General features: G+C 34.8%; 1 protein-coding gene across 6 annotated transcripts in view; it reads right to left on the bottom strand.

Annotated features, from left to right (window-relative positions):
- Positions 1-14,030, bottom strand: part of Srrm234 (Serine-arginine repetitive matrix 2/3/4) — a 391,760-nt gene that overhangs the window by 324,654 nt on the left and 53,076 nt on the right. Inside the window, exon 1 of one of the 6 annotated variants that reach the window (XM_081770796.1) lies at positions 5,275-5,426. The exons of 4 other annotated variants lie outside the window; for them this stretch is intronic. Coding sequence is in view for 1 of the 2 variants with exons in the window: in XM_081770795.1 (XP_081626921.1) it covers positions 4,850-4,872 (23 nt within the window). In the remaining variant the exon portion in view is untranslated. Of the gene's footprint in view, positions 1-4,849; positions 5,018-5,274; positions 5,427-14,030 lie in introns of those variants that run through there. One more of the 6 variants, XM_081770795.1, reaches the window with a different exon arrangement.

Genomic DNA, 14,030 nt, shown 5'->3' with positions numbered 1-14,030 from the left:
TTTTGTATTATCGTACAAACGAAGTTTTCAAGTATTTACTTTATAATAATAATAACGAACAAACTTAGTCGAGATGTAAATTCCGATCAACGAAAATTGGAGCACAGAAAACTGATCTATGATTGATTGATTTGGCAATAATGAAAAAAAAAACTGGTCCATGATCTCCAAATTCAGCCCTATTAAATATATACTGTATCTCAAGGAAGTTTGCTCATAGGTTGGTTGGAGTTTAGTGTCCCTTCACAACAGCAAGGCTATACGAAACGTGTCTACAGTTTAATGGGGAATACGAAACGAACTCTAAGGCTCTGGAACCGAGAATTGAATCCAGAAACTCATGCTCCAAAGGCGCCCGCGTGAGCCTCTAATCAGTAGCAAGAGATACGTAAATTTACGTATACAGTTGTGGAAATTGGTATAAACGCGTTAGGTTCTCCATGTATGAAAAACAATTGTATTATAATGCGTGTGTGCATGTGGTGAATTATGCATGTATTAGGTATGAGTAACACACAATCCATAACGTCATAGTCTTCTCACATTTTCAATCCCCAAAGTATAAAATTATACTTTTAGAAAAGGAATACCTGCAATATTTTGATGGAAATTGGTATAAATGCACCTGTTGTGCTTAAACAAAGAACTAAACAAAATCATTAGAAACATGAGAAATTTATTGCGTATACTTGGTCAAACCTCCATTACTCATGATTAACTCGAACATTATTTTATGTATTGTCGGGACAAAGATTTGTAACTGTTGCATTGAAATCTGTATCCAGTCTTCGCTTCTCGGCCTTTGCAGCTCCGTTAGTCTCACATTGTTACCCACTGCAAACACGTCTTACAAGTATTCAGCAAAGATTTTCTATGGGGTTTAAATCTGGATTACATAATGACTAAGCCGGAATCACATTAGAAAAAAAACCTCATCAACAGACATGTCGTCGTGTTGAAAGAATATCTTTTCATAACTAAATTCTTCATGTATTCTAAGCAGTTTTATCTCTAGCATCTCCGTACATACCAGGGTTCATTCTAGTATGCATCCATCCAATTTCTGTGCAAAACGCGGCCCAGATGATTACCATTTTTCTTCTTAAGTTTCTATTCATTCTCACCTAATCATCTGTCCTTAGATGATGCCAATTACTCCGATATCCGTCTGGCCCATCCAAATTGAACATCTCATTTCTTACTTTATTCCATTAATTATCCATCTCATTCTCAAATATTATTTTATTCCATTATTAATTACTTTATTTCATTATTTATCTATCTCATTTCTCAAATATTACTTTACTAGCAGCGTTCACCCCGCTTCGCTGCGGTCACCCCGGAACGCAATAAACTTTGTTACTTAGATAATTTTTATTTTTTCGCTTTCAAGTGATATGATAAAAACCATAGAAGATTGCAGTAAATCTTAACATTATATCGCCTGTCATTTATGTTAACCCGCCCCGCTTCGCTGCGGTCATCCCGGTGCTGGCATATTGTAAAAGTGTCTGTAAAAATAAGCAAATCAATTAAAAAATTTTAAACAGAAGATTCAAGCTATTTTCCGCTGTATATCGCCTGTCATTTATGTTAACCCGCCGAGTGACACGGTCATGCGGGTTGCATATAAATACGTTTATTTTTACCTATGATGAACTAATAACAAAGGATTTGTACGTTATGGACACTTGAATGGTCAATTATCTCAAGACACTGGTAATTAAAAATTAAAGTGATATGATAAAAACCATCTAGGGTCCAAATCCTAATAACCCCCCAAAAATGAAAGAAATTGGTTCAGCCGTATTAGCGTGATGAGCGGACAAAGAATTGTACGTTCTCTTTTATATATATATAGATTCCATTTTGAGTTCCATGAGATATGTTGCTCCGCAAAATCTAATCTAGTCCTTTCATGCGCAGGCTTTATTAGAGATGGTTTGCGTAGTCGTTTCTTGAAAATAAGTTGTCTGTCTGACGATAAAATTTGTTTGATACGTCGGAAAGTTACAGGTAATTTTGGATCATCTACAAGTTTGGAAGAAAAAATATCTGTAACTTTTATTTTGCGTTATAGTATAGTTTAGTCGACTCGGGCAATCTTTAGCTTGACTGTATCTTCTTCTGTTCTTTCCATACTATGCTCCTAACTTATTATCAATAATTCAATTTAAATGATTTAATTTCTTCGCGATTGATAGTTAAGACGATAATTTTCTTATTGGGCACTTTTTCTTGCATTCTTTTCACTTGATAACTTGGTCCTACGAGGCATTGTCGCAAAAACTGATGTGCCAAGTTCGTTCACACGTCTTTCCAAGTACACTAAGATGTTCTATGTACTTACTGTTGTCAAGGTGTCTAGTGAATACAGTGGAGAAATGTTGATCCCTAACGGCAAACAACATTAGCTATCTTTATAGGAATTTCCACTCTTGATTAGCTACTGTGTTGTTTTCTTGAAATATATTATTAATATGGAATACGGAATGGTCATTTTAGCGTCATGTTTCAGTACTTTGCATGTTTTACTTGTAAAATACACTACACAGACAGTGTTGGGAAAAGTAAGCTTCTTTTATAATAAATATTTATGCTTCTTTACCGATTGCCTTCACTATATCAGTGTAATGTTCTTTTCATCTAGAACTTCATATATTCCGAGCATATATTTCCTGTGCAAGCATCTGTCCTCTCCATTTTCAACACGAGTCAATTCATTATATGACAGTCCCTATCGCTAGTTTGTTAGTCTACTGTTGCAAACAAATCTTTTCCCAAGATTCTGTTCGGAAAACTCTCAGCCCTCTCACACAAAATACATTGATAAAACAAATGTTAACTATTAAATAAAAAATATAGTTCATCGATTTTTAAGATAAGCCTTTGTGTAACAAAAGTGTTTTAGTTGTTATCTAATATACATGGGTTAACGACTTTCAGATGCTTAGTTTTAGTTTTTTACATTCTTATGCAATACCATGGTTATGAAGGACGGTCTCCTATTAATGTCGGCTCCGACTCGGGCTTCAATACGCGGCGTAATCATGCAAAATCCAATCTCACAGTATTAGCCGCCTCGAAAAGATTAGGATTACAGGATTAAGCTATACCAGTCCCGGCTTAATTCAGACGTTCAAGCAAAATTTCACTGCAGAGTACTCATAATTTGTGGAAAATGGCATGGTTCAATGAAAACTTGACCCATGATCACTGATCCACAACCCATCGTGACGCATTCTGACCCACCATCTATCATGACTCACTCTGATCCACCATTTACCATGACCCACTCTGACCCATCACCCACGAAAACCGATCGTATCACTAATCGGAGTTTGAGTTTCTACGGTCAATCACTCAAGCATTGCTCTCTTACAATATCGGTGGATCTGACCTTTACGATATAAAATAGTGAAGTGTTTGCCATGGGCCAGATTACGATGAATTTCAATTTAATTATTACCATATACAATTATTTTCTTGTTGAATTACATATATTTTTCAATGGAAAATACGATGAAAATTTGAAAGTCTCAAATCAAGGTAAAGTAGGAAAACGTAAAGGGGAAAAAGTCAGTGTAAAATTCGACTGTCTTGAAAGCCAAGTAGCACGTCCTATTGCTATTATTATAAGTATAAATATCCAAAAGTATCCTAAGTTCTTTTTCAACTTAGATATCCCAAGTAAGTAAATAGAAATAAAAAAGTAAGAAAAATGGAGGCCTTAAAAGTAAAACGTAGACATTTTCACCACTGTTCGGAAGATGCTGTCTACAGTGCACTAAGCAGAATGGGTCGGTGGGTCAGAGTAGATTATGGTGGATAGATAGGTCAGAGTGGGTCACAGTGGGTGGTGGGTTCCAGTGGATCATTGTTCTGTTGATTCATGACCCACTGACTCACTCACAAATCTTGACCCACTAACCCACTTCATCTCTGTATATAACTCAGGAGTCCAACGTAGTCTGTACGCGACTCCAACTCAGAACGAAACACAGACTAATTCCTGTATTTATTTCTTTTTACAGGAAAGAAAGAAAATCAATCAAAACACAAAAACATGTTATTGCATAACACCTACCTTTACTTCATTCCATTTGAGCCAAATCAGTAAATAGGAGCCATATTGAGAAAATATTTCAATATGTATCTTTTAACTGTGTAATACCAATAAAACGGGTTATACACATTTACATTGACAAAATATATTAAAATTCCAGTACCTCTTTCAAAAACTGGAGTACAATTTCAGTTTCTCAAACATTCAGAACAAATATTTTAATAAATCTGTACAGAACTTATATAATTAAATGACATCTAGATATAGATATTTCATGAAACGAATCTGTCTTTACGAAAACGGTTGCATCACAATACTATCAACTGTTCGCTTCTTAGTACAAATTCGTTATCAATTATTTTGGTATTGCAAAATATATTATCACTTGTTTGTATACTTTCACATAATTCACTTCCAACAACATGCACCTGCCTGTAGTAATCACGCATTATAACCATGACTAATGTTTTCCCCTTCGATTGGGGTAGATTTTTCTATTTCCGATGGAGATTCACATGCAGTTTGGATCCTAAACTGTCTTACACAGCTTTCCTACTCACAAATGATGTTACACGAAATAAATGAGTACTCATAACTATCAATTATTTTTTTTAAAGTACACCCTTTTATATAGATTGAGATGGAACATGTATTAAAAATCGAAAATCACATTTTTAAAAAGATTTAAGTTGTCACTCTATGAAGCCAGGGACGAATAAAGACTGATTTTGTGATTTCGTGGAAATGTTAACCACTTCCTATCTTAAAATTTCTAAAACTCACCTCATTTTCGTTTTAGCTTTCATTTTACCACATCTACAAACACAAACGTCATGCACTAGAAAAAGTTAAAGAAAAACTGAACTAGTCCCTTCTATCAAACATGTATAGGAAATGACATATTGGGAGCCTATCCAACAAAAACACGTATAACTACATCCAATGTTTCAGTAACAATAATACACATGCACAGACGAACACACAGCACTCAGCTCTCTTATACACATGTGATAAGAACTATAAGAATCATTCGAAACGCAACTCCTCCCACTATTGGGTAGGTGCTAATCCACAACGTGGAAACATGTCAACACACCTATACTAATACACATAGACACATGCACACACACACCTCACAAACACACATGTACATTTACACAATAACCGTGAGCAATAAATGTGTATATATAAAGACTGCCAATACATACCTGCACCGAACGTCATTCACGCGCTTAGGTATATAAATATTTTTTTTTCTTACGAAATCATTACGTCGGATTTGACCTTCCGGTTGTTTTCTTTCTAACACGCTTTCCACATACGTAGCCCATCACATTTCAGGCAAATACGAGCTACCCCTGCTGAGTCTGTGACCAGCACTGCACTGCCTCCATTGCTCCAGCCGATAACGCTCGGTTAAAACCGGACTCTTTCGGCTACTCTCGCACGAACCGCAACTCGTCAATGTTTACTTTGTCGTCTAAACACTCAATGTCGCTACCTTTAATGCTGCGAGTAGATTATTTTAAATCTTCGTTACCTGGCAGATGGAACTACCACGGGCTTTGGCACGATTCTGTGAGCACATTAGGAGGTAAAAGATGTTACAGGCATTCCGGAAAGAAAGAAAACTAATGGCCTGCATTTCACGAGGCTTCCACTCAATTTACATGAGCTAAACATTATTCATCTTTTTACTGTTGACATCTAGTATTCACTACTCAATTAAATCCTTTCTTCCCCTTCCTCTTTTTCATAATATAGTTGTACATATTCATAGAAGAAAACGACACTCATCAAGATATTAAATAGCTCTAAACTTTCTGGACGACTTCTTTTCTACTATTCATATAAATCTGTATCATGAATCTATTACATTTTCATCTAATGATGCTAACGTATGTGACCCTATATATATAGTGGAGGATCAAGATTATGATCAAGGGAGGGGCTAAACCATAGCTTGCAGCTTTATCCAGTGTAAAGCAGGATTGAAGCCCATTTTATCCAGTGTATACTTGAACGTCAAGGAGGTTTATAGCCCCTATAGCCCCACCTTTTATCCGCGCATATATATATATATATATATATATATATATATATATATATATATATATATATATATATATATATATATATATATATATATATATATATCTTTTGAGTCCTCGTCTGGAGACACAAATTACACTATGTGGCAACGTCGCAAATAAAGAACCAATCTATCAAATAGTTATATCGATTGTTTTCAGATGGCAGCTAAAGTTGATATTGATTGACACTAGCATCACTTATTAGTGTAGCAATCGATTCAACTGTTTGTTGTATTCGTAATGTTAAAGGCTCCAATCTGCGGTGTTGCCACATTGTGAAATTTTGATTCCCCATAGCGGCTGAAGGAGGCCCCGGAGGACATACCATCGAATAACATTTTTTTTTTTTTTTTTTTTGGCCTCTCGTCCGTGCTCTGTGGTTCGTGGGCGCCTATTTTAGAACACGATATATATTGGAAATGTAATCCCACTAACATTTTTTTAAATTACTGTCCAATTCTCAGCACTTGATATTCGAGACGAGAACTTCAGTTTATGTGCAATCCGAAACATATGGACATCAATCATGGATCAAACTCTCAAGATTCTTACACAGAAAATGCTTGCTAATTAGTTGCTCGATTGACCATATATCACCTCTTCCAGAGCTCCTTTGGGGCTAAGCGGTTAGCGTACGCGCCTTTGGCGTTGAAGATCCGGGTTCGATTCCCGGCAGGAGCTCATGTGGTTCGGATTCCACGTTAATCAGTGGGTCCCGTCTCATATAGTCTCATTGCTGAAAGAGACGTTAAACTCTAAATTAACTCAATCACTACTTCGAATCTGTCAGAGATGAGCAGAATTATCCCTCAACATATACAAAGAAATGACATTATATTATTATTATTATTATTATTATTATTATTATTATTATTATTATTATTATTATTATTATTATTACAGTGAAACCTGTCTTTAGCGGAATCGAGCGGGACTTGCAAAAATTTCCGTTAGAGTCAGGTTTCCGCTTAGTGGAGGTAGACTTTTCCTTTCTTAAAAAAAAAAAAAAATGCTTATAAAGGGGCATACTGAGAAAATATTGCTGTACGTACATTGTTCGATTACAGTACTTCTTTCTTCTACGAATAAATACACAAAAAATTAAAATGAATACAAAATATGCTATGCACACGTTTCCTTTATTTTTCTAATAGCCAAGCAGAGTTTTCTGTGTACACTGCTGTTTGGCTGCTTCACTTTCCGCATACACTTTAGCCTGAGAAATTATACTAAGTGAATCAAAATCATTTTTTCGTAAGGCAAATTTTTGCAGTTCCTTTAAACTTCTGTGAGAATCTTGATATACATTTATTCTACACTCTTCTTGGAATTCGGTATCATAGTCCTCTTCTTCCTCTATCTCGTTTTCTTCTTTCCGACATTTCATATGATTCTTGATTAAGTTGCGGGGATTAAGGACAATATGTGGGGGTAAATACGAGTAGTGGTTGGGGAAGGTCCAGAAATATTTAACAAAAAGAACGAACATTTTATCGCAGTGTAATGTATATGTCTCACAGAATGTCTAAACATTTTCTAAACGCTGTAGTCCGGAACTCAGAATTTTCCGTTAAATGTTTATTTTTCTTTCCGTTGTCCGCGTAACACAGTTTCCGCTTAATGAAGGGAGTTTTACACGTTTTGTTCTCCAAAATTCATGGGACCGTGAAATATTTCCGTTTAAGACAGTTTTCCGTTTAATAAAGGGTCCGTTGAAGACGGGTTTTACTGTATTATTATTATTATTGCAAAAGGCTCTGGTTCAAAAAGATGGAGAAAAATTTCAACCAAAATAAGAACAGTGGATACAAAAAAAAAAAAAAAAAATGAAGGCCCCCAGATTACAAATCACATTATTACAGGGATGCAAATAACCGAACGCCCGGGGCGAGTGGTTCGTCGGTGTGGGCGAGTATTTACTATCATACTGAAGGTTAAGTAAATGATTTCTATTGAGGAATGTGGGCTAGTGGCTTTTATCTTGGGCGAGTAAAATTTTATTGCTTATTTGCATCCCTGCACCATTCTACTCCGTACATACAATAAATATATACCAAAACAAAGCTCGAAATTGTAACAATTTAACACTAACGAAGAAATGGAGAGGCACCGTGGCTCAGTAGTAGAGTGCTTACGTCTTGTGCGTAGAGTTCCTCGCTGGATATCCCGGCAAGTAAGTTTGTGGTGGACAACATTGTATCCGTGGGTTTTCTCGGGGTTCTCCCGTTTCCTCACATTTCTAATTCCACTAGCTCTTCCATTATCATTCACTTGCTTTAATCATCGTCTCCCTTAACCTAAACGGCATAATCCTGGGACGTTAAACTCAAAGATTTCATTTTCACGAAGAAATAGTACTTCGAACTTCAACCACGAAAGATAATGTATTATTAGATATGATGATACTTAAATCAGGTACAAATAGTTTTTAGCGAAAGATTTATTAATGTACTCCATTAATAAATCACTAACAAGACGATATTTTATAAAGAAAACTTTTAATTACAACGACGAGAAGTGTCACATATCATGAGAGAAACGTTAGATGCTAACTAATCCTCCTCCACGCTGAACAGAAGTGATGATGTGGTGTATATTAATTATAAATATTGTATGTGCATATACTGGGTGTATATATGCATATATTGTATATGCATATATATACTGGGTGTTTCAAAAGAACACCGACAACGTTTGGGAGGTGATTCCTGACACCAAATAAGACAAAAATTATAGACCATCCTGGGTGCACAAATTCTTCCTTTCGAAGTTATAGGCTGACGAAAACATGAAAAAATAAATTTTAAAGGTTCATAGCTCCAAAACTATGAAACCTACCGTAGTCGGGTCAAGATTTCACTTAGGAACTATTATGTGTCCTATCCAAAAATGCGTGTTTTAGAATCCTGAGGTGTTTCCACAACAATTTTTATAGAGGGAATTTGGCTATAATTTGAAGTACTCTCTAACCACCTCCATAAAAATTGTTGTAGAGATACCGAGGGATTCTGAAACACGGATATTTGGATAGAGCCCATACTAGTTTCTAAGTGAAGTCTTGATCTAACTATGGTAGGTCATATAGTATTGGAGCTATGGACCTTCAAAATTCATGTTTTCAGGAGCAGCCTATAACTCCGAAAGGAAGCATTTGTGCACTCTGGTTGGTCCATACTCTTTGTCTTATCTTGATGTTAGGAATCACTTCCCAAAAGTTGTCGGTGTTGTTTTGAAACACCCTATATTATATATATATATATATATATATATATATATATATATATATATATATATATATATATATATATATATATATATTCATCGATTTATTGCGGAAAATTCTGCATAACAGAAAATGTGTAGCTATAAAAGCCGTTTTAAATCAAACCGCAGGTGCTACTAGCGAGCGATAATGTACTTGTTATCCTCTAGTTAACAATTTATTTAACACTTTTGCAGAATTATTTCCCCATTTCTAGCTTTTAGCCAGCGAAATCATTTGAATGCATTTTTACACATACACACGCCAGCAACGTGGGTTGCCTATCTATCCAGGCGAAATCGAACAGTCTCACGAAAGCGCAAGGTTACGGTAACATGTAGGATATTACTGCCAATAGCAAAACTACATGCATGTCTGGTTCGAATAATCTTTGCCGCCCATCATACTTTAAAATGCCTTCTATAAGCGGAAGTAAATATTAATTTTCTCCAGCAGATCAAATACCTTAATACGAAGATAAAATACGTTTGAATTAATGTATACTTTTGAGAACATGTTTTCTAGAAAGCAGTGGATGCCTCCCCTACTTTTAAACAAGGCTTAGCCATAATGCTGCAACAGTTCAAAATTAGGACACGTTTAGAAACCTTTGGACAAAACTTTCACTTACGTTTTCATTTACTTTACACGATATTCAGTTGATAAACTGAGTTTGGAAAATGTTGTTCAAAATTATGTAATTGATACAACTTGGGTATTTTTAAAAAAATCCGTTCACAGAGATATCACAAAAGCTCATTATTTTGAGATAATCAAGTACTGAACGAGACTAAACATATGGCCGCACAATTTTCGTAGTTCACACTTTCTGAATGAAATACATAAGCATAGTGATTCTATGTTCAAGAATTCAATCTGATCTTTAAATTGTAAAAAACATTTTATGGATTAAATTATTATTATTATTATTATTATTATTATTGCAAGAGGCTCTGGTTCAGAAAGATGGAGAAAAATTTCAACCAGAATAAGAACCGGATATCAAAATGAAGGCGGCCAAATTACAAATCAAATACTCTATCGCTTGCACCATTCTACTCCGTACATACAATAAATATGTAGCAAAACAAAGCTCAAAATTGTAGTTGATTTCACTGGAAGATGTACATGTGTGCTATCCGTATCTTTTTAAAAAAATCACCGTCCTCCTAATTCCCAACATAAAGTTACACGACTGTAATACATTTTAATTAGCATACATGTAAAAGAATAAAGATAGTAAAAACTAATTTAAAAAAAATAAACTATGCAACTCCCATGAAAAACTGAATAGTCATATTTATTTAATAAAAAGTTTTCTTTAACATTCAGTTTCATCCTGAAGATCGTAGCATTGACTATTATCATTTCAAAAAGTATTGTAAAAAAAAAAAAAAAAAAAAAAAAAAAAAAAAAAAAAAAAAAAAAGTAATATTCCATTATCACTATTTATTCAGTCCAAAAGAAGTCTGATCTCAGAAACTTCCTCTACTATCCTAAACAATAAATGTGGTTGTTTAATTTGACGCAGATGAAATTTAACAACAGGGCAAAAAAGTTAACATTTTTTACGTTCTTTGATTTGATTTTCTGGGGGGGGGGGGGAGGATCAGTGTTCCTTTCACCAGTGAGGTTACACAAGATAAGGACCTACAGTTTAACGTGTAATTCGAACTACATGAGCTCCCGCCGGTTTTACATTCTTTGAGCTAAGGTGTGATATGTGATTATAATACAATTCCGTGTTCGAAGTGAGATGGTATGCGGTAGTATACCATACCGCCTCTGGTTTCTCAGTGATGAATACATACCGCTTCTGTTTTTCAAGTGATCAAGACATGTCACTAGAAAGTAGATGCTAATATACCTTTAATAAATCAATTTTTATATACAGTAACTAACGAATTGCTATGCACGTCAAAGATTTTTCTTATGTAGAAATAATTTCTAAGTTGGCAACATCACCATTTTTGACAATTTTTCCTATATTTTTTAAATAAAGAGTTATCTACAAAGAAGTTCATACCTTCCTTGCTCCTACCCAAGAACTCGTATTGGTTGCAGATTAAGGTCAGATGCCATAAAGAAATCACTCATAGCGCAATCCAAACAAAAGGCAGAGTATGAGGCGACTCGTTTAAATTGAAATCGGAAAGTATTGTTATGAGTTCGCCTGAACTTCTTTTGTCTACAATGGTAAAGAAATACATAACTAAGTTCTGTATTTACTTGAAAAAATATAGTTTATGCAATCAAGAAAAACTGTTATTTTGCTTAAATTTTCGGTTATTGTTTTGGTGTGTCAAGAATGTTAAATTGATGGATCTTAATTATTTTCATTAAAACATATTTTTAATAATCGGATAACTTTCCGGAGGTCTGGTCTGGAACATCTTAATCAAGTGATGCGTCCCGGAGTTTACCCGCGGGGAAATTGAATAATATAGCAATCCGTTTTAGAACATTTCCGTGTATAATGCTCTAAATTACAACATATGAGGATATTTATTATTATTCGCAGAAAGTTGCAACCGGGGGCAATGCCTCTCCATACCCCAACCGTAACTACGAAAGCTTCTTCAATGATTTTGATTCATTATGGAAATAGAAATTCAATCTTTTGGACAACATACCATTACTGCATTTTAGCATTTAGAAAGCCGATATGTCGAGTGAAAATTGTAATAAAACATACCGCCTCTGCTTTTTTTTTTTCACTTCGAGCACTGATATAATTATTACTTAAGATTTATATTAATACTACTACAAGATATTAATCGAAATAATTGTGACGTTAAATGTAATTAACTTTGGACCGCTTTTATTACTCTCAGAATATTCTACGAGCCACTTACTCATTGTCTCCCTCGGAAGTAAATTTATCTAATTTTAAATGTTTCTCTAAGATATTAATTAATACACAAGAAATTAATAGAAGAAAATACGGGTTTTTTTCTTTCAATAACCAAATGCTATCAAGCAGTGTTGGCACGAGCCGAGATGAGAAATAAGGTCGTCTCGTCTCGTCTCATAAATTTTGTACGTTTCGCCTCGTCTCGATTTTTCTCGGCACTTTTTTGTAAAATTTATGTAAAAAGTTTATGCTCTGACTTGTTTTAGTTTCACTTACAAGTTACCAGAATTCTCCCGCGTAGTGAGACGTCCGAAAAGGGTGTGATATACCAACATTAAAACCATACTTCTTATTACAGTATACTGTGTAATGATTCGCGTTTTTTTAAACATTAATAAATGCTCTTCAACGTGTTTGTATAATCACTGTATTAATTTATAGTTCTTACGACTCAAGTAACGCTTAAACAGTGTATGAGAACTAAAACTTCGGTGAACCGGTGCTCCTACGAGCCTCGTGATATTGATCGTCTCGTCTCGATTTTGAAAATGTACTTGTCGTCTCGAGGTCAACACAATTATCAAGTATATTTTATGAGGGATGAATAGAAACTAAGGTTACAAGTCCGGTCTTTCTGGAGTTTCGTCTGTTATTGAGGAATGAGGAGTGTGTGGTAATTTTAAATACATGGAGTTGGCAACTGTGCAGTTTCAGCCATCCGCCAACTACGGCGCTAGTTGTAGGTAAACACAAATGGCCAGTGTTGCCAATTTGGGGGAAAAGTCGATAAATCTAGGGGATTCGACTTCCGGGATAGCGACAAAAAATAATTTTTCCGATTAGCGACTTTATTTATTTATTTATTTATTTATTTTGGTGATTTTTGAATGACAATTTGGCGACTTAGATACAAATCTAGCGACTTTCGTGCTGCGACAGTAGTCCTGTAGACAAGTACCATTAGCTCGAATAGTTCATATATATATATATATATGTCTATTTCCCTTTTGCCTATTTGAATCAGCGCAAGTGTTGAGAAGCTGGCAAAGTACGTAGCATGTATCTCCTTATTCCCGCTTTGATTGCTGGTATCCCTTGCCCTCTAACGCGAACCAACTGCAATCTTCCATGTCTTTTAGTTTGCAGAGCTTCCGTTTAGAGGCACAAATAATGCATTACCGATAGCAATAGCAAGCTGATTATCTGTAGAAACTTCAGTAGAAGGGGATAGGAAATAAGTTTTTTTTTCTGTGTAGACTTTTACTTTTGTTCATTTTTCTAAACTAATTTTTGATTTCGTTGAAGTGAAATTGACCATAAGTAAAATAATAATAATAATAATAATAATAATAATAATAATAATAATAATAATAATACAGTGTAATAAAGTAAAATTATTATTGGTTATATATGATTAATTTACGTTTTTACGTATACGCTTTCCCAGCGCAGATATATTATGTGTTGAATTAATCACATATCTGATATATATATGATCACACACTTGATGAGAGAGAACGCGAGAAAGAAAGACGTATACTAATTTCAGGAATATTTTTTTTAGCGACTTTTCACCCAAAATTGGAGTAATTTGATCTCCCATTTAACTGCTTTTTGTATCAACTTGTTGGTAACTCTGCAAATGGCGACTCGTTGGAAAGTGATCTCGCAAAGAAATCTGCTCAATTACTCGACTTCTGTGGGCGAAACATGTAAATGCGGCTGAAGTTCACCGGCACCTGGTAGAGGTTCACG

Source organism: Thermobia domestica, chromosome 9 (assembly GCF_964235325.1).
Source record: "Thermobia domestica chromosome 9, izTheDome1.hap1.1, whole genome shotgun sequence".
NCBI lineage: Eukaryota > Metazoa > Arthropoda > Insecta > Zygentoma > Lepismatidae > Thermobia > Thermobia domestica.
Note: the sequence above shows the minus strand (reverse complement) of the source record. Positions and strands in the feature narration are given on the sequence as shown.